Source organism: Portunus trituberculatus, chromosome 15 (genome assembly GCF_017591435.1).
Source record: "Portunus trituberculatus isolate SZX2019 chromosome 15, ASM1759143v1, whole genome shotgun sequence".
Classification (NCBI taxonomy): Eukaryota; Metazoa; Arthropoda; class Malacostraca; order Decapoda; family Portunidae; genus Portunus; species Portunus trituberculatus.
Window position 1 is genome coordinate 18,007,544 of NC_059269.1, and position 18,585 is coordinate 18,026,128.

Genomic DNA, 18,585 nt, shown 5'->3' on the forward strand with positions numbered 1-18,585 from the left:
ATTGTATCTTCTCTCTCTCTCTCTCTCTCTCTCTCTCTCATTCAAGTCACTCTCATGATTCATACATTTCCTGATTTATTTTTCTCTGCACATCCTTTCCTCTAGCAGGTGTCGGGCTATTCATATCACCCATTCAGCGAGGGAAGGTGTCTGACTGCAGGCTTATGTTGTTAATACTTCTAGTTCCTCTGTTCGTGGCGCCGTCATATTTGTATCATGAATCACACGTAAATTTAGTTGATATTTTAAAGTTTCTTGTACTAATTTGAAACTAACAAAATGGTCACTGAGTCTATTCCTGTCGTCTCTACTCTTTCGTAAGGTTTTTTTTTTTTCTTTCTCTTCTTTAATTACTCCAAATGCCAGTCTTCTATCTTTCCTTTTTTTTTTTTTACTGTAATATAAAACCACTTATATAATTCATACATTCGCATAATATCTTCACTGATTTACTCTTTCAAAATTATATACTTTTAATACGTATTTTTTATCCTTCAGAATAGTTTCAATTTTTTTTTTAATACTATATACTCTACGGTTCATTCATTCATTCATTCATCTCTGCGATCTTTTATTGAAGTACGTGTCGGAAATATCATTCTTTTACTATATTTTCGCATTTTTTGAACCGAAGTCAATGACAGTTTATATTTAACATTTAATTTATCTGTCTCTCTTTCCTCAGGGTAACACGTGCATGGAAATGAGAGAGAGAGAGAGAGAGAGAGAGAGAGAGAGAGAGAGAGAGAGAGAGAGAGAGAGAGAGAGAGAGAGAGAGAGAGAGAGAGAGAGAGAGAGAGAGAGAGAGAGAGAGAGAGAGAGAGAGAGAGAGAGAGAGAGAGAGAGAGAGAGAGAGAGAGAGAGAGAGAGAGAGAGAGAGAGAGAGAGAGAGAGAGAGAGAGAGAGAGAGAGAGAGAGAGAGAGAGAGAGAGAGAGAGAGAGAGAGAGAGAGAGAGAGAGAGAGAGAGAGAGAGAGAGAGAGAGAGAGAGAGAGAGAGAGAGAGAGAGAGAGAGAGAGAGAGAGAGAGAGAGAGAGAGAGAGAGAGAGAGAGAGAGAGAGAGAGAGAGAGAGAGAGAGAGAGAGAGAGAGAGAGAGAGAGAGAGAGAGAGAGAGAGAGAGAGAGAGAGAGAGAGAGAGAGAGAGAGAGAGAGAGAGAGAGAAAGTGATTAAAGAAACTGGAATAAACACAGTAAGTAATTCATAAATGTAGGTAAATATACTGTTTTGCTTTGGTTTCCTTCCTTCCTCCTTTCTTATCTCCTTCCTTTCCTTTGCAATTCCTTCAGTAAACCCTAGCAAACACACACACACACACACACACACACACACACACACACACACACACACACACACACACACACACACACACGTACTTAGAAATGAGGTGTAAGACAACAGCAGAAACTTCATCTCTTCACTTCATATTTTCGTCCCTAAGATGCTGGCCAACGCGACAGGAGTAGTGTCTTTATTTGGCGTGGCCCTCAGCTGCACGAGCAAAGTGGCCACAACCAGGAGCAGCAGCAGCCAAGAGGTATCGGCCAAACCTCCCCTCCGTGGCCATATTAGTCTCGACGTTTACTTAGACTGGCACAGCTGCTGGCCATCTTACGTAACCATCCCAGCTTCTCTTTCCCTTCCTCCTCCCTCAACCTACATTACCAGTGCTGGCTTGAAAACAGCTGCACACTGAGGAAGATAAATAGGGAAGAGAAGATGGTGCATATATGTGCTTATACTACCAAAAATACTGCCTGTCTCTTTTCGTGACAATTAAGAGGAATTTTGAACGGTGTTGGCTTGAAAACAGCTGGACACTTAATAGGAAGAGAAAGGAAAAGGAAGATAAGATGAAGAATACTTATATTAAGAAAAGCAACTATCAATGCCAACATCGTCATCAGGGAAAGAAGGAATAACAGATGAGAGAATGACGAATGACAAGAATAAAAAGTAAACCAGAGCGCCTGAAAATAACTGTCCCACCTGTCCCAGCACTAAAACATACCTTGGGATCACTGCTGAAGGGATCACTCGCTCGGTGCGGAGGAATAACGTGTCTCTTTGTCCCGCCACGAGTCTCCCTGTATTGACAAAACACAGCTGGAGTGAGACTGGAGGTAGAGGAAGGTGAGCTGTCTAATCATATATATAGTTAAGTTAATGGGGAAGAATAATCATAAGGAACAGCCGAGTGACCATAAGGTATCTTTAAATAAAATAAAAAATGCAGGAAGTTGTCAGGCTTTAACATGACAGTCGTTGTATGGAGTATATTACCTTTTTCTTCCCCTTATTTCTATTCAATTTATGTTTTTCTCTAAATTTTAGTCCTTTGATATGATAAGTGTCTATTGATATTTGGTTATGATGAAATGTATCAGTATTAGTTACGTGTTATTAGTGTTAGTATTGCGTTTATTTCAGCATCAATACACTATTATTAGCAGTGCACATCAATTTTTCTTTCTTTCTTTATACTACATGGGCTTTTCACGGAGATTTATGGGCTAAAGGAGGTATTTTTTAGGTACCTCCTATCTAGAATCCCACCCGCTAGGAAACCATTGCCCCGAGTGAGGAAGCCCAACCTACACTCGGACCGTGGACAGGATTCGAACCCGCGCGCTTGGAGACCCCTCGGAGCCCAAAGCACGCATGGTTCCACTGTACCACGGCAGGGTTTTATTATTCTTCTGATCTTTTCTTCATTAGCTTATGTTTTCTTCGTTAGTTGTAAATTATTAGTATTATCTGTGCATATCCTTCTGTACATCACCCATTTCAAGTAATAGTAATCCGAGTATTTACTACCAATTAGTTTCTACATCAATAAGTTAGCAAGTCTTCATTCCTTGTTAAGTGTTAATATTACATGCACCTTTCCATCTAATACATTCACTCTTTATAAATGTTAGGAACTTTTTTTTTTTAATGTAAGAAGGAAACCGACCAAGGGCAACAAGAATAAAAAAAAGGCCCACTTGATTGCCAGTTACCTTAAAGAATGATGGAGTTATCCAAAAAGTCTGTGATAAATGTCTGCTATCTACTGCCATTATTCCCCATCTATATTAACCCTTTCAGTACCGTGACGCATTTTCATAGTCATTCTTTTTACTATTTGGTGATTTTATACAGCTTCAGGAATTTATTACGGGATTAAAAATAGTGAAGACTGTGGCCATTAATCTTTTGACCTCCATACCCCCTTTCTAATGTCAATAAAATGGTCTAATCGTGAACAAATCCCAAGGTAAAAATGTGTCCCAGTACTGAAGGGGTTAAGTTAGTAAGTCAGTAAGCTTTCCTCACTGGATCAGGCAGTAGTGGGAATATGAAGGCAGTGAATATTATGTTTCAGGAAGAATACGAGAATACGAGAATAAATCAAAGGGAGGAAGAATATGAGGAAGTGAGAGAGAGAGAGAGAGAGAGAGAGAGAGAGAGAGAGAGAGAGAGAGAGAGAGAGAGAGAGAGAGAGAGAGAGAGAGAGAGAGAGAGAGAGAGAGAGAGAGAGAGAGAGAGAGAGAGAGAGAGAGAGAGAGAGAGAGAGAGAGAGAGAGAGAGAGAGAGAGAGAGAGAGAGAGAGAGAGAGAGAGAGAGAGAGAGAGAGAGAGAGAGAGAGAGAGAGAGAGAGAGAGAGAGAGAGAGAGAGAGAGAGAGAGAGAGAGAGAGAGAGAGAGAGAGAGAGAGAGAGAGAGAGAGAGAGAGAGAGAGAGAGAGAGAGAGAGAGAGAGAGAGAGAGAGAGAGAGAGAGAGAGAGAGAGAAAAGAAATGAAGGAAAGAAGAGATAAAGAAAATGAAAGGAAAAAGGAGAAGGAAGGAAATGAGATGAGAGATGAAAGAAGACGGATATGAAATAAAAAAAAGAGAAAAGAAAGAAAAGAAATAAATGATAAAAGGGAGAATAAGGAAGTGAGACAAAGAATATATCAAATAGAAGAGAATGAAAGAAATAAAGAAAAAATGTGGCGAAATGCAGTAAGGAAAGAAAACAGAAGCAGAAGATTAATATGATAAAAAAAACAATATGAGAAAGAAGAAGAATTCGAGAAAAAAAATGGAAGAAAGAAGAATAGAAAGAAAGAAAAGAAAAAAGAAAAAATGGAATCTGAAATGAAAAAAAGAAGACAAGGAAAATGACGATTAAGAAAACAAAATAAAAAAGAGAAAAAAAGTTTAAAAAATATACGAAAAACAAAAGAAATATAAAAAAGACAAGACAGAAAAAAAAATCAAGGAAGAAAAGAGGAATAAAGGCAGAGAGAGAGAGAGAGAGAGAGAGAGAGAGAGAGAGAGAGAGAGAGAGAGAGAGAGAGAGGCAAGCAAGCAGGAAGGGTGGCGTGCCTGGTGGGGGTTCAGTGCATCTGTTGCGTCCGTTTCCTCTTTCTGTTTAGCAATGAGACGCGGGAATGTTGTGTCCAGGCGGGGTGGAGAAGGAGGTGTTTAGGGCACGATTGGTGAGAGAGAGAGAGAGAGAGAGAGAGAGAGAGAGAGAGAGATGAGAGATGAGAGAGTTACGTGGAGAAGACTTGTAATAACCAATCTTTGTGTCCTTACTTCGCTGTTTTAACTACTTGATAAGCGATAGAAGAAAAGAAGAAGTCAAAATAGGAAGAAGAAAAGAGCAAGAAAAAGAAGGAATAAGAAGAGAAGCTAGTGCATGCTTTTAGAGAGAGAGAGAGAGAGAGAGAGAGAGAGAGAGAGAGAGAGAGAGAGAGAGAGAGAGAGAGAGAGAGAGAGAGAGAGAGAGAGAGCGAATAAAAACGAAGCGGTTGAAAAAAAAAATGACAATCGCATCAAGAAATGAACACATACACATGACACACAAAAGACCATCCAGTGAGCTTATGACAAGGAGTAAAAGAATCAATAACACACCATAAAAATATGTGAACATTTATTGTCTTTTCAATTCAGGAAATACAAAGATAGAGAGACAGATAGACAGACAGACAGGCAGACAGACAGACAGACAAGGAGATGAACAGAGGGTGATTGAGAGAGGAAGGAGAGAGAGAGAGAGAGAGAGAGAGAGAGAGAGAGAGAGAGAGAGAGAGAGAGAGAGAGAGAGAGAGAGAGAGAGAGAGAGAGAGAGAGAGAGAGAGAGAGAGAGAGAGAGAGAGAGAGAGAGAGAGAGAGAGTATGTGAATGAAATATTAAAAAAAGGTTAATAAAAAAGAAAATACTAGGAAGAAAGAAGCAATAACTGTCACTACTTCGTCATTTTGTACTATCTTAAATACTAATATGTACATGAACTTTGGCACAAGAATTCACGTAAATAAGGGGCTGGAATGATGGGGCTGCGGGGTTAGGATACTTGGGGACTTCAGGGATACGGATGAAAGTAACAATAAGCAAGTAAGATTGGGCAAATGAAGTCTGGATGTGTTTGTCTGGTACATTGGGTCTGGTTAAGGGCCTGAAACCGTGAGGTGTTGAAATATGGGGGCTGATAACGTAAGATCTGGAAATGTATGGTGTAGTTTCAAGTATAGGACTGGAATTATTGAGGGCTGGAAAAATGGACTGATATATGACGGCTTGGAGTGTCGAGGACTGGAAATGGGAAACCTGGATATGTGTTCCCTGTAAATGTAGGTTCGTAAGTGTGAGAAATGAAAGGGTAAGATAGAGATTGGGAATTTAAAGTAACGGGGTGAGGGTAGGGAAGGCTCAAGGTATAGGGGAACTGGAGTATGGGACTGGAAGTAAGGAAATTGTGTCAGGTCTGGAAGTACGAGACTGGGAGGGACTGTGAGACTGATGGATTGGATTGAAGAAGTTGGATGTGATAGTATAGGAGGTTTAGTGTATGGGGTTAGAGGTATTGGTTGTGGGGATAAGGGGGGCTGTTGACTGAAGGGTAAGGAAGTAAGGGGCTGGAAGTGGCTACGGACTGAAAAGTGGAGCTGCTGTAAGGACTCGAGTGTAAGGACTGGGTGGATTATTAGGGACTGAGGTTAAGTCCATAGGGTCTTATGGGACTTTCAATACGGCATCATGATTGGAGACTGGACATTTTAGTACGAGTCCAGTGACTAGACACCATCACCACCATCACCACCAACTACCACCACCATCGTCATTAAAGGGGCATTCATGGAGGCTGTGGTAGGTCAGAGTACTTTAATAGCAAGTGAAGTGCATTGAGTGTAGTGAATCTCATTGGCGATCCCTGACACACTTGCCAAAACTCTCATGTGATCCCAGAGAAGAATTTACCAATTTTTAAAAAGGGGCATTGTTATTTATTTTTTTGATGTAGCAACCAATGATAAACAGCTATCAGGAAAGGAATATAAGACTTGTTTTTAATAATATCATCATCAAACAGGCCATTATTAAATATGTACAGCATGTAAGAAGTGTACATTTCTCCCCGGTAAAAAAGGCTCTTTGGTCATCCCAACAACAGTTCGCCGAGAGATGAATGGAGAGCTGTGACGCGAGACTCATGGAGGGGCAGCGTCCTTGAGGCGTGACTGTCACCATGCTGCTGTGTGGTGAAGCCTTCGTGAGTGTCTGGCTGCAGGATATGTGGAGATGGATGGGTTTGTGTGTGTGTGTGTGTGTGTGTGTGTGTGTGTGTGTGTGTGTGTGTGTGTGTGTGTGTGTGTGTGTGTGTGTGAGCCAAGTTGTTGTTGTTGTTGTTGTTGTTGTTGTTGTTGTTGTTGTTGTTGTTGTTGTTGTTGTTGCTGCTGCTGCTGCTGCTGCTGCTGGTGCTGCTGCTGCTCTGTCTTGGCTGGAGTATCACAGCTGCGATAAGTAAACAGTGGCACACACACACACACACACACACACACACACACACACACAGCTGTTACGCTGATCCAAGCCGTGTTGCTGTCCTCCACTCCGGTGTCTTCTTGCTGTGTATTGCGGCTCTCCGACTCACAGTACTCAGTGTATTGCAGTATTGTGGGTGTGATGAGCTGCTGATGCAAACAGAATATGCTAGTCGACGCCTACGCACACACACACACACACACACACACACACACACACACACACACACACACACACACACACACACACACACACACACACACACACACACACACACACACACACACACACACACGTACATGCATACACACGCACGCGAGAGCGAATATGTCCTCTCCTGCTAGTGTGAGGTGAGCAGCGGCGTCAGTGTTTCCTCATCGATTAATACAAAAGCCAGTGTCACGCATGCCAGCTCAACAGTTTATTTAATATAGCCGTCACATGCCGGAGTGGGCTGTAGGCGGCGGTGTTCCCGCGCCCCCTGCTCTCCACACGGCCGCGGGGACACAGCGGCTCAACAGATGTTCAGTTTAGTGGCATCGAATCACTTATAAATTACTATATATTTTTTTTTTTGCTTCTCTGCGTCCTCAGTAACTTTTAACAATTTATTTCGCTGAAGCAACGATGGACAAAACAAGAAGTGAGCGCAGATATGTTTGATTTTTAAGGAGCGAATGCGATATACAAGATTGGATTCCGCTAGTTGGCGCCTCGCGGGCAAGTTCGCCGCCTGACTCCTTCCATCCGTGAGTCATGTATGGCGCCTCACTACGGGCGCCGGGAAGACCGTCACTCCTACTGTTCTGCTCCGACAGGTGGCGTAGCGTGGGACCTACATGCCGCCACCATGGTCACTCTTGCCACTGGTGTCCATCGTGTACATGTCGAGCACCAGCTTGTGTATGGGCGTGTCTCCAACAGTGTCCTTGAAGAAGAGTCCCTCCACTGTGGACGCCCGCACAGTTTTGAGGCCAGGCAGCAGCAACAGTAGGCGGCCGAAGCGGGTGGGCTGGCGGGGGTGGCGCGAGCGGATGTAGTCACTGAGGATGCACTGCGCCTGGTCCTGCAGCATCTCTACGGGGTGCACGTCCACCAGACTGCTCGCGTCTGTGGGGCAGGGGGCGTGGCGAGGCGGGGAGGGGCAGGGTGAAGAGTAAGACGGAGGGAGGAGAGAGGCAGGGTGGGTGAGGAAGGAGAATGCAAGGGAATGTTAGTTAAATATTAGTTACATGCATAGCAAAACACTACGTTAGTCTTGTACTCCCTTCATACATACACACGCATATACTTCTCCTTTGTTAGTGAATTAGTATACATCATGAAACTACTACAGAACATGCAGTAATTACAACAATCTTTATAAATATACTCCGACTCCCTCATCCGCTAACCACTACCATCACTACCACCAACAACAACATGAAGAGGAAGGAGCTCACTCACCCGGCTTGAAGAGCACCACGGCCTTGAGACATCCGCACTCGGTGTTGTCAGGACTCAGGTGTCTGAAGCGCCTTAGCACGTCCTGTATGGTGGCCACTTCCAGGGCGGTCCTCTCGTCATTACCCAGCCTGCCGCCACAACACATAGATAAAATTTTTTATTTACTTTCATGCACTCTGTTGCCACTGTACACACACACACACACACACACACACACACACACACACACACACACACACACACACACACACACACACACACACACACACACACACACACACACACACACACGCCCGGTAGCTCAGTGGTTAGAGCGCTAGCTTCACAAGCCAGAGGACCGGGGTTCGATTCCCCGGCAGGGTGGAGATATTTGGATGTGTCTCCTTTCACATGTAGCCCCTATTCACCTAGCAGTGAGTAGGTACGGGATGTAAATCGAGGAGTTGTGACCTTGTTGTCCCGGTGTGTGGTGTGTGCCTGGTCTCAGGCCTATCTGAAGATCGGAAATAATGAGCTCTAAGCTCGTTCCGTAGGGTAACGTCTGGCTGTCTCGTCAGAAACCGCAGCAGATCAAACAGTGAAACACACACACACACACACACACACACACACACACACACACACACACACGCTTCATGCTCGCTGCGATCATATCAACATATTTATTTAAAAAACCTAGCCATCCAAAACTCCTTTAACTCGCTTCCACTACTCTAACAATAAGAGTAAATAAACCTCTGATACGTTAAATCAACAACAAAAACACATTCAGTCAACAATCGACCAACTATTTCGCTCCTTATCTACAATCAACATTTCAGGAGAAGCATACAAAACAAGCTCTCACCCCCCCTCGGAACTGCACATTCCTCGCACCTTCACAACATTCCTTGATGCGTAAAAAAGAACGAGAAAAAGACCCCAGCACAGTCTGACATGATAGTGGTAAGGGGCGACCTCGCGTTCTCACCTGGAGTGTGCCGCGGGACTCTGCAGGAGGCCGCTCAGGTCCAGGGGCAGGTACCACTGGGCCAGGTGCACCAGAAACAGCTCCTTCCACGACTCCTCCACCAACACGCACTGAGGGAGGGAAGGAGGGAGGCGTTGGGGTTAAGAAAAATGCATTCAAGACTCCTTACGTGTGTTGAAAAGGTGTTCAGGAGTCTCTAGAAGATTTTGGTGTTTACGGTGTCGTTTTATGTCAGAAAGGTTCATATGTGTTTTTAAATGTATTCGGTGTGTATGGAATTTATCTAAAGGATTTTCATTAAGTATAGGAATTTATAAAAGGTAAATAAATGTATGAAAAGGTTGAGTATACTGGAATTCAAAACGGTTTTAAATGTATAGCACTTTCCATTTTTATTTTTTTTTTTGGGTCTCAGTATCAAAATTATATGGGAACCTCAGAAGGAACAAGAGTGCATGGAAAGTTCTCAGGCCGTTGCGTGTATAGCGTTGTTTAGGGATGTTAAGGTTGCATGGGAGTCTTAACAAATGCTGGAAGGAATGTATGAGTTTTATGGGCATTCAGGAGTGTAAGAAAACTGGAGAGAGAAGGAGGGAGAGAGAGAGGGGGAGGAGGAAAAAGAACAAGTGGAGGAGGAGGGAAGGATACTCACCTGGTCTGTGCGGGAGAGAGTCTGGAAGGGCGCCAGTGACCTGATCCACCTCACCATCATGAATAGCAGCCGCGCCGTCGTCTCCTGCCGAAGAGAAAACACAAGCTTTTAAATTATTCTCTCTCACGTTACTTCAGCGGCAGACCTTGACTATCCTTGACTTCCTCGACACTCTCGCCATGAAAACCTTGTAATTTGTAAAAGTGTAAGGCTTCCGAGTGATTTTTGAGGCCACAGGGAAGCTTATTAAGTACTCATGAGTGACTTTCTCATTTGTGATAGAAAATCCTTGGTAAAATATCACAAAAGTTATAGAAATACACTTGAAAACCGTGCAACTCCTTATTGAAGAAAGTAAAACCTAAGTGAGGCAACATAGTGACACGTATAAGTATCATTCTCTGTTGCAGTCAAATTAGTACATGAAAGACACTGCACGACACAGCCTGCAAGAGATAATTTTTCCCGGACATTTTCCCACCAAAATTACATACCACCATGTTGCTCTACTTATCAAATTCTAAGTTGCTACACAATACGCACTTTCCGCCAATTAGAGGTACACAGTGGCACAGAGGTAGGAGGCGACTCTCAGCGCTCATCACTCACCTGAAATATGTCCCACGATGGCGCGAAGGGGAGCAGAGAGGGCGCCTGCGGGAAGGACATGGGCACTTCTGCCATGCCGCTGACAGACCCGCTGCTGATTGCTAGCTTCTCATTCTGCCGAGACGGAGGAAAGATAGCATAAGTGATTTTTTAGCTCTAAGTCATTACATCCCTTACTGATAAACTATTTCTTTATCAGTTTTCTCTATCCCTCTTTGTCCTACAACGTAAAGAAACTATTCCTATATGGCCAAATTTATTATATATTATGAATTAATTTCGACATATTTGTACTCGAACTGGAATATCATTAAACAGATCGTTAGTTAGCCAGACGTCTTTATTTCCTTATAAAGAGCGTTTTCAAGAGCCACAGATGTGATTAATAGGATTCCCAAGAGTATCTTTATTTTTCGCCAACAAAAACAAACAAAAAATTTAAAAACCTCAATAAATAATATTAAAAAGAAAAATTGAAAACCGCATTAGCTCCCAACAGACACAAAGAACATTGAAGACCCCAATAACGCACACTAATAAGAAAAAAAAATCCTTGAAAACCCAAACAATTCCCGATAGAAACAAAAACAACACTTGAAAACCCAAACAATTCTCAGAAGAAACCCACAATACATCAAAACCCCAACACCTTTGGTAAAACCTGTAAAAACACTAGAAAGAGACCAAAACGCTGTCAAGTCCACAAACCTGCAACTTTTCAGCGGAGAGCATATGGAGGAGACTATGAGGCTGAGAGGTGGGCACGTGGGGCATGAGGATGGGCGTTGGAGCCAGTATGCCGTCGGGGAACATGTGGGGCGCTCCGTGTGGCTTGAGGGAGGGCAAGGGAGGCGGCGGGAAGAGCAGCGGCGGACCCTTCGAGGAGTCTTGCACAGGGAAGTGGTCAGCGTGGATCATGCCAAGCCCCGCCATGCCGCCGTCCTTGGTCTTGCTCTTCCTGGGTCCCCGCTCGTGCTGCACTGCTGTCGGGGGAGAGACACACCGCCGTCACTGGAGCCACCGTACATACCGCCAACCAGCGAGAGAGAGAGAGAGAGAGAGAGAGAGAGAGAGAGAGAGAGAGAGAGAGAGAGAGATAGGTAGACAGACATACAGAAAAATAACCGTTGTGCTTCAGAGGATAATGTATTGAAAAGATAAGACTGGTTTTAAAATTTCCTCGACGTCTATCGCGTTCATTACTCGCGGGAATAAAAGAGTGCAGGACAGTGGAATGTACCTTGAATTGCGGCCACATCCACCTATTGATATACATTGTACATTGGTGAAAAAAGAATGAAATAATTAAGAACGCTCGTCAGATTGTAATTACGTTTAAAAATATAGTAAGAAAGCATAAGACAGAATTGTTTAACCTTTCCTGATGAATTAAATAAAAAAAGAAAGATCACATTCCTTTGTCCTAAGAAACAAAAATTACGTCCCTAATCCATAGAAATAAAAGAAAAATATCTTAAACTTCATAAAAAAATTAAAATTTCACAATCCTCTGTCTTCGACAAGAAACATTTGCTCCTTTGCTTGTAGGAAAAAGTCCCTTCCTCTAGAAACTATGAATTCACCGAGAAAACGAACTCAGTTCTTTGCCTCTAAGAAGCAAAACAAAATTTGCGATCCTTTGTTACATCACAAAGAAATTAGTCTATTGCTTCTAAAATGTTCAATCCATTGCATAACTCTACGGTTAAAGTCAGACTTCCACACTTCCTTCTACCAGCTTGCCAAAAGTCCAGGCCAACCAGCTGCTCTCTTCCTCTACCACCAACACATACATTCCAGTTTTCCAAGATAAATATCGTCACATATAATCTCTCTTCACCATTAAATCATTCAACCCAGTTCTGCCTAGAAAACAACAGCTCGCTGAGATAATAAACAGTGCATTTCCATACATGTCAATGAAATAATAATATTAGATTAAAAGTAATAAGACTGGTGAAATTTCTCGTGGGTTAGTTTGCCACATATCATTCAGTCATACCTGGTTAGTAATTTGATATCCAATATATTTAACAAAGCATTGAAAAAGATTGCATATCCAGCAACAACTGTCGAGTGCTTACCATGGGCAGCCACTGGAAGCCCCCGAGAGATTTCACCAGTCTCTGAAAAACACACTGAGATGTACTGTGAAGACCGGCATGGAGAACCTCCCTCATAAACTTTGCCTTGAAAGTTGTTTTAAGCTCAAGGCTTTTTAAATCATGAACACACTGAGATCCATAAATATGCTTAGTATGTTTTAAGTTTATATATATACTGTTTGAGAAGGTTTACGAGTAACATCAAACGGGTCTGTTCTTCTCAAGCCTTTTTTTCATTAATTCACTCTCAGACAGAATGACAGATTGAATTCAAAAGAGTACAACTTAAGATGAAAGAGATTAAATGAAGGAAGTGTGACATGACTGGTAAACCAGACTAAAGACATTTCAGTCTGGGAACAAAGTGTTGCTATCAAAAAGCCACAAGAGGTGGATTCAACAAAGTAACATGCATCAGTTCACGAAGCGGAAACGAAAGACTGAATAACAAACACCACAACACTGTAAAAAACTCCAGAGATAAGAATAAAAATAAATCGTGACATCAACAAGAAGAAATATTACGAGTATCATATAACGATAAAAAAGATGAAAAGGATTATAGATAGTGAAGGATAGGATAAAATTATTACCGTAGAAATACTTGAGCAGCATAATAGAGAATGCTTATAAACTTTTTTTTTTCTCTTTTTTCAATGTTTTTATTCTTGAAAGATGCCAGCGCAGTGGTAAAAAAGTTAAAAATTTATACACACACACACACACACACTCTCTCTCTCTCTCTCTCTCTCTCTCTCTCTCTCTCTCTCTCTCTCTCTCTCTCTCTCTCTCTGCTTCTCTGAGACACCCTTCCCTCTCCTCGCTTACCTTTCCCCTTCTCACCACCTTCTTGCTTTCTTTTATTTCTCCTGTGTCACATTCCTCCTCTCATCCATTTCTACGTAAACCCTTTCCTTCTTTTTCTCTTCCCCTTCCCTTTTATCTCCCAAATCCTTTTCCACACTCTTCCTTTTCGCTTCCTCATCCCTTTCTTCCCCTCGCCTCTTATTTTTTGTCTTTCTCTCAATCCTTCCTCCCTGCCAGTGTCAGTTAATCACCTTCCTCCTGTGTCCTTCTTGACTAGTTTCTGTTTGACACTTTTATGGTTTACTAGCATATCTATTAGTACATATCATCGTGCGACGGAGATGAGATGTAGGAAGAGTAATGTATGTAGCTGGATGGTGATGTGCATTCGTCTAACAATCCTCCTTAAGTTAATGTTTTCACTGTGGTATGAATCTATAAAAGAAAAGAATAAAGGGAATAGATTTCTAGAGAGTATAATATTTCAGACATGACTGTAGAACAATAACACGAATTTCAAATCAGTTGGGAATTAAAGGAAGACATGTCATATGGCAGTGAAAGGTTTAAAACAAATGGTAACCTCCACAGACGTATATTAAATCCTATACTTCATTTCAATCCTAAGCAAGGAAGGAAGAATGTCACCTATTTTGCTGGTCCATAAAAAAAGATTAGTCATAGAAGTGAGTTTTTATTGAAAGCCATTTTAGCTTCAGGAGTAAAATTTTCTATAAGGTGAAGAAATAAAACCAAAATATGAAAGAAATGAATTGATTCCCTAGTCATTCTTGTATTAACAGCATTAACAATAAAAAAAATTCCTCATCTTGGTTTTCCTAAAGTAATATATTCATTGTTTGCAATCACGTGATGTCAAGCAATTTACGTGTGGGCAAAACATATATTCAGCTCACAGTCATCATTAGCAGTACTACACCACGTTATTTTTACCTTGATTATTACGAACACTCCCATTTTCAACACATTTAATGGGGTACTATTCTAATGAAGGACAGACAGAAAGACGGACAGACACAGACATTCCCACCCACACAACCACCCACCCACACACCCACCCACACACACACACACACACACACACACACACACACACACACACACACACACACACTTTAATTACAAATACACTTGTCTTCCTAGGTCGAAAAAAATCATCTTTAAACTTCTTCCTTCCGTACTTTCTTAAAGATTACACTTTTTTTTTTTTTTATCTTCTAAACATCTACAGTTATTTAGACACTCTCTCTCTCTCTCTCTCTCTCTCTCTCTCTCTCTCTCTCTCTCTCTCTCTCTCTCTCTCTCACACACACACACACACACATCTCCTACCTCACCCAGAACACACACACTTTTTTTTTTTTACGGAGTGGTTGAGGCGGCGGATAAAAGATACCTGGCCAGGTGCACGATGACCCTTCACCCCTTCCTTTTGTTTGTGAGGAGCCAGATGTTGGAGAAGCCACGGGGCCGAAAAGGGAGGAGAAGCAGCAGGTGAACTAGGAGGAGGAGGAGGCGGGGGAGGAGGAGGAGATGAAGTAAAGAAAGAGGAAACTGGAAAATGGATATGGTGAAGGAAGACGAAGAGATATTAGAGTAAGAGTTGGAGGAGGAGGAGGAGGAGGAGGAGGAGGAGGAGGAGGAGGAGGAGGAGGAGGAGAAGGAGGAGGAGGAGGAAGAGGAAGAGGATAGAAAGTGAAAATTTTATGGAAGTCCATGAATTTCGAAGAAAAGTGAGAGAGAGAGAGAGAGAGAGAGAGAGAGAGAGAGAGAGAGAGAGAGAGAGAGAGAGAGAGAGAGAGAGAGAGAGAGAGAGAGAGAGAGAGAGAGAGAGAGAGAGAGAGAGAGAGAGAGAGAGAGAGAGAGAGAGAGAGAGAGAGAGAGAGAGAGAGAGAGAGAGAGAGAGAGAGAGAGAGAGAGAGAGAGAGAGAGAGAGAGAATTTTTCCTATTTTGAAACCCACTCTGAAACACCCAACTGGAAGGAGGATGAGACTGTGCAAACATAAGCAGTGAGTGAATAAAAGACACAAGACTTAGAGAAAATGTGAAAAAGAAAGGCAGGAAGGAAGGAAGGAAGGAAGGAAGGAAGGAAGGAAGGAAGGCTGAGAAAGAAGAGAGGGAGGGAAAGCTGGTGGTGGTGGTGGTGGTAGTTGTGCAAAGCGATGGTAGTAGGAAGCAAAGAGAAGCAAAGAGGGAAGAAGAGAGGAGCAGCCTGCCGGGGGTGAAGGGAACAGATGAGAGGCAGCCGCAGTAATCTCAGCCTTTTCAGCGAGCGTCAGAACTTGACCGATGACGCGCCAACCCACCTTCATCACACAAATTGGCCGCGGGGTGCCAGCCACCTTGGGGGATCTGCTGGTGGAAGGAGGGGGAGGAGGTGTTCCCAGCCACTTGTAAAGGCGAAAGGGGCTTGGTCTTCAGGAGTCTCAGAAGGGGGTATAGTGTGTGCTGGAGAAAGGCAGAGGCGGAGGAGGAAGTGGAGGTGGAGAAGGTAAAAGCGCAGAAAAAAAAGAGAAAGAGGAAAGTAATGCGTTATGAAGGATTAAAGTAAAGAATGCAAACAGAATCAAGATGAATGGAAAAAGATGTGGAAATCGACAAGAAAGGGTGATTCACCTGTACTAGGGATGAAGGGGTGAAAACTATTTTTTTTCCCAATCAAAAAAGAAGAATGAAAAAGATAAGATATTTCCATAGGATTTACTACATAGCAATACACCTTTATGCATTTGGAATTTTAACTAATAAGACTTTTAAATAGCATATTATAGAACTAACTGATGATGAAAGGGAAAAGAGATAGATTTCACACTATTTATAGGGGAAACAATAACAACCTAAAAATCACAACAAGCTAATTATATGGAAGACTTCAAAGACCTGCACGCCAAATATAGCCTACCAAACCATATAATTCTCTTTTTTATGTTTCACTCTCTTTCCACATCACTAGTTGGCTTCAAATCCCACTTAGCATTATCATTCACTTTAACTTCAATTCAACGGCAAGGCATAACGCGAGTCTTTTATAACGTGCTGCTATGAAAGCTAATGATGTGTCCATACTAGCACCACCAGTAGCACCATCCTCACCACTACTACCACCGGATTTGCCTTTACTACAAGCCATACCAGTGTTGTATTTTTTACGGTAAAAATATACCTTGTAATAATGCAAATAATAATAAAAAGGCAAACTAAAAACGAACTATGTGAGAAACAACAATCTTCATATTATTCGGTTCAACTGTAGTGAATAACAACAGTGAATATAGTGGACATTAACAGTGTAAAATGGATGGAACAGAGATGTGGCGAATTCTGGATAGCCACGACATTGGTGGAAGCAGTGGGATTAATGGTGACGCCAGGATCCGAGAGGCTGGGGGGTTGGAAAGCGTTTGGACGAGGGGGAGTTGAGTGATGACCACACTTACGGCCCGCCCATTAGCCGGCCACCCCGCCCACACTCCAGCCACGCACCCATCGATTCAATTATGGCGGCCAAGTGACTGTGGCTGGTTGGCTCCCGTGCACTGACACCAGCACTCGGGCGCGGCTGGTGATGATCCTTGCCCTTTCTCGCCTCTGTTCTCTTTAGGTTCTTTCAGATCAACAGCCAAGTGTCGATTAACAAATAGATGAGTGATCTGTGACATGCATACACTCAGTCATATGTATATACATACACAAGGGCGTTATAATTGCTATTCAAATTCTCCAAGAAATCTTTTTATTTACATCTCATAGATACTTATCATTCTCCACTAGCTGAAAATAGGTAAGTCTTTAAAAAATCAAGTGTCTCTATCCGATCGGGTTTCGACACCGGGACCTCTCAGTTGTGAATCAAGGACTCACACCACTACACCAATTAATCATCGACATCACCACTACCACCACCACAACCACCACCATCACCACCACCACTACTACTACTACTACTACTACTATAACTGGTACCACTACTACCTTACAACGATTAGAATTTGCTTCGTCTACACCATCAAGAGACGTTTGCGATCCGAACGATTTTTTCCCTCCCTGTGAATGAGTGAGAGATGTTGAATCAATCACGTATTATTTGTACCGTCCTTGCGCAGCAGCAGCATATGCCGAGCTGATAACGTGAGAGGAAAAATGTGTGGATAAAAAAGTCATCAGCGCGTGAACCGATAAAAGGGCGATGCTAAACGAATGTGTGAGGGGAGAAAACAGGACTGGGGAGAGGAGGAGGAGGAGGAGGAGGAAGAGGAATAGGTGGGACAGGAGGAAGGAAAGAGCCTGGCTTGGTTCACATGGCGGGTTGGGGGGGAGGGAAGAAGGAGAATGGAGAGGGTCGGAAGGTGAGTGAGTGGTAAGGTTGGCAAAGGGAGGGAGGGCGAAAGGGGAGACGGGAGGGAGACAGGAGGATACAGGAGAGGACGGGGGGGGAAAGGGGGGGCTAATCGGCTTTTTGAAAGCAAATGATATTAAAACTTCCGGCTGTTTAAGTAAAAAGACAAGAAGCTTTTTACTTTTTCCTTAGGCCGGAGTAAGAAGATTGGACTGTTTAAATAGGACGAGTCCCAGCTGGTGAATACCCTCTTACACTGCCGGTGAAATAACTCAAACTCGGTGCTGGTCACGGTGACACACGATGAATATATGTAAAAAAGAAAACCATGTCGATTTATACATTTCGCTCCCGCTCGCATCGCTCCCGGATCGTGTGTCGCAGCGGGACGGGGAGACGAGACAGGGAAGGAGACAGTGAGAGAGGGAGGGAGAGAGGGAGAGACGGTGGGTGAGAAAGAAAGAGAGCGAGACACAATTAGATGTATGATAATGTCCCTTCCCTGACCCGGCTCCCGTGCTAATCACCATCAATATGTTAAGTCGCGCCGAGCCGCCGCCTGCCGGGAGTATAGCAAAGGCTGCTGCGCCGCTCACTTACTTCCCCGAGAGAGAGTGTAGGTTCCAGCAGCAGGCGTGGAGAAAAAGCAGGTGAAGAGAGAATAGGAAGATTATGAATAGGAATAAAGTAACGTGAAGGAGGGAAAAGATATTATAGCAGAATGGAAAGACTATGAAGATAAGAAACAAGAAACGGAAAGGGAAAAATAAGTAGAAAAGGTAGTGAAAGTGAACAAGAGCATCATGAAGAAGGAAAAGTTGGAAGGAGAGAAGATAGAAATG

At 42.9% G+C, this 18,585-nt stretch overlaps 1 protein-coding gene across 1 annotated transcript in view; it reads right to left on the reverse strand.

The window, feature by feature from the left end:
* Positions 1–7,412: 7,412 nt before the first annotated feature.
* The window catches only part of LOC123504297 (protein dissatisfaction-like), a 56,050-nt gene continuing 44,877 nt past the window's right edge, over positions 7,413–18,585 (reverse strand). Inside the window, exons 4-9 of the mRNA XM_045254717.1 lie at positions 11,182–11,456; positions 10,474–10,587; positions 9,865–9,948; positions 9,213–9,322; positions 8,243–8,370; positions 7,413–7,906 (exon numbers count right to left, since the gene is read on the reverse strand). Coding sequence (XP_045110652.1) covers positions 7,632–7,906; positions 8,243–8,370; positions 9,213–9,322; positions 9,865–9,948; positions 10,474–10,587; positions 11,182–11,456 — 986 coding nt within the window. The 3' untranslated portion in view covers positions 7,413–7,631. The remainder of the gene's footprint in view (positions 7,907–8,242; positions 8,371–9,212; positions 9,323–9,864; positions 9,949–10,473; positions 10,588–11,181; positions 11,457–18,585) is intronic.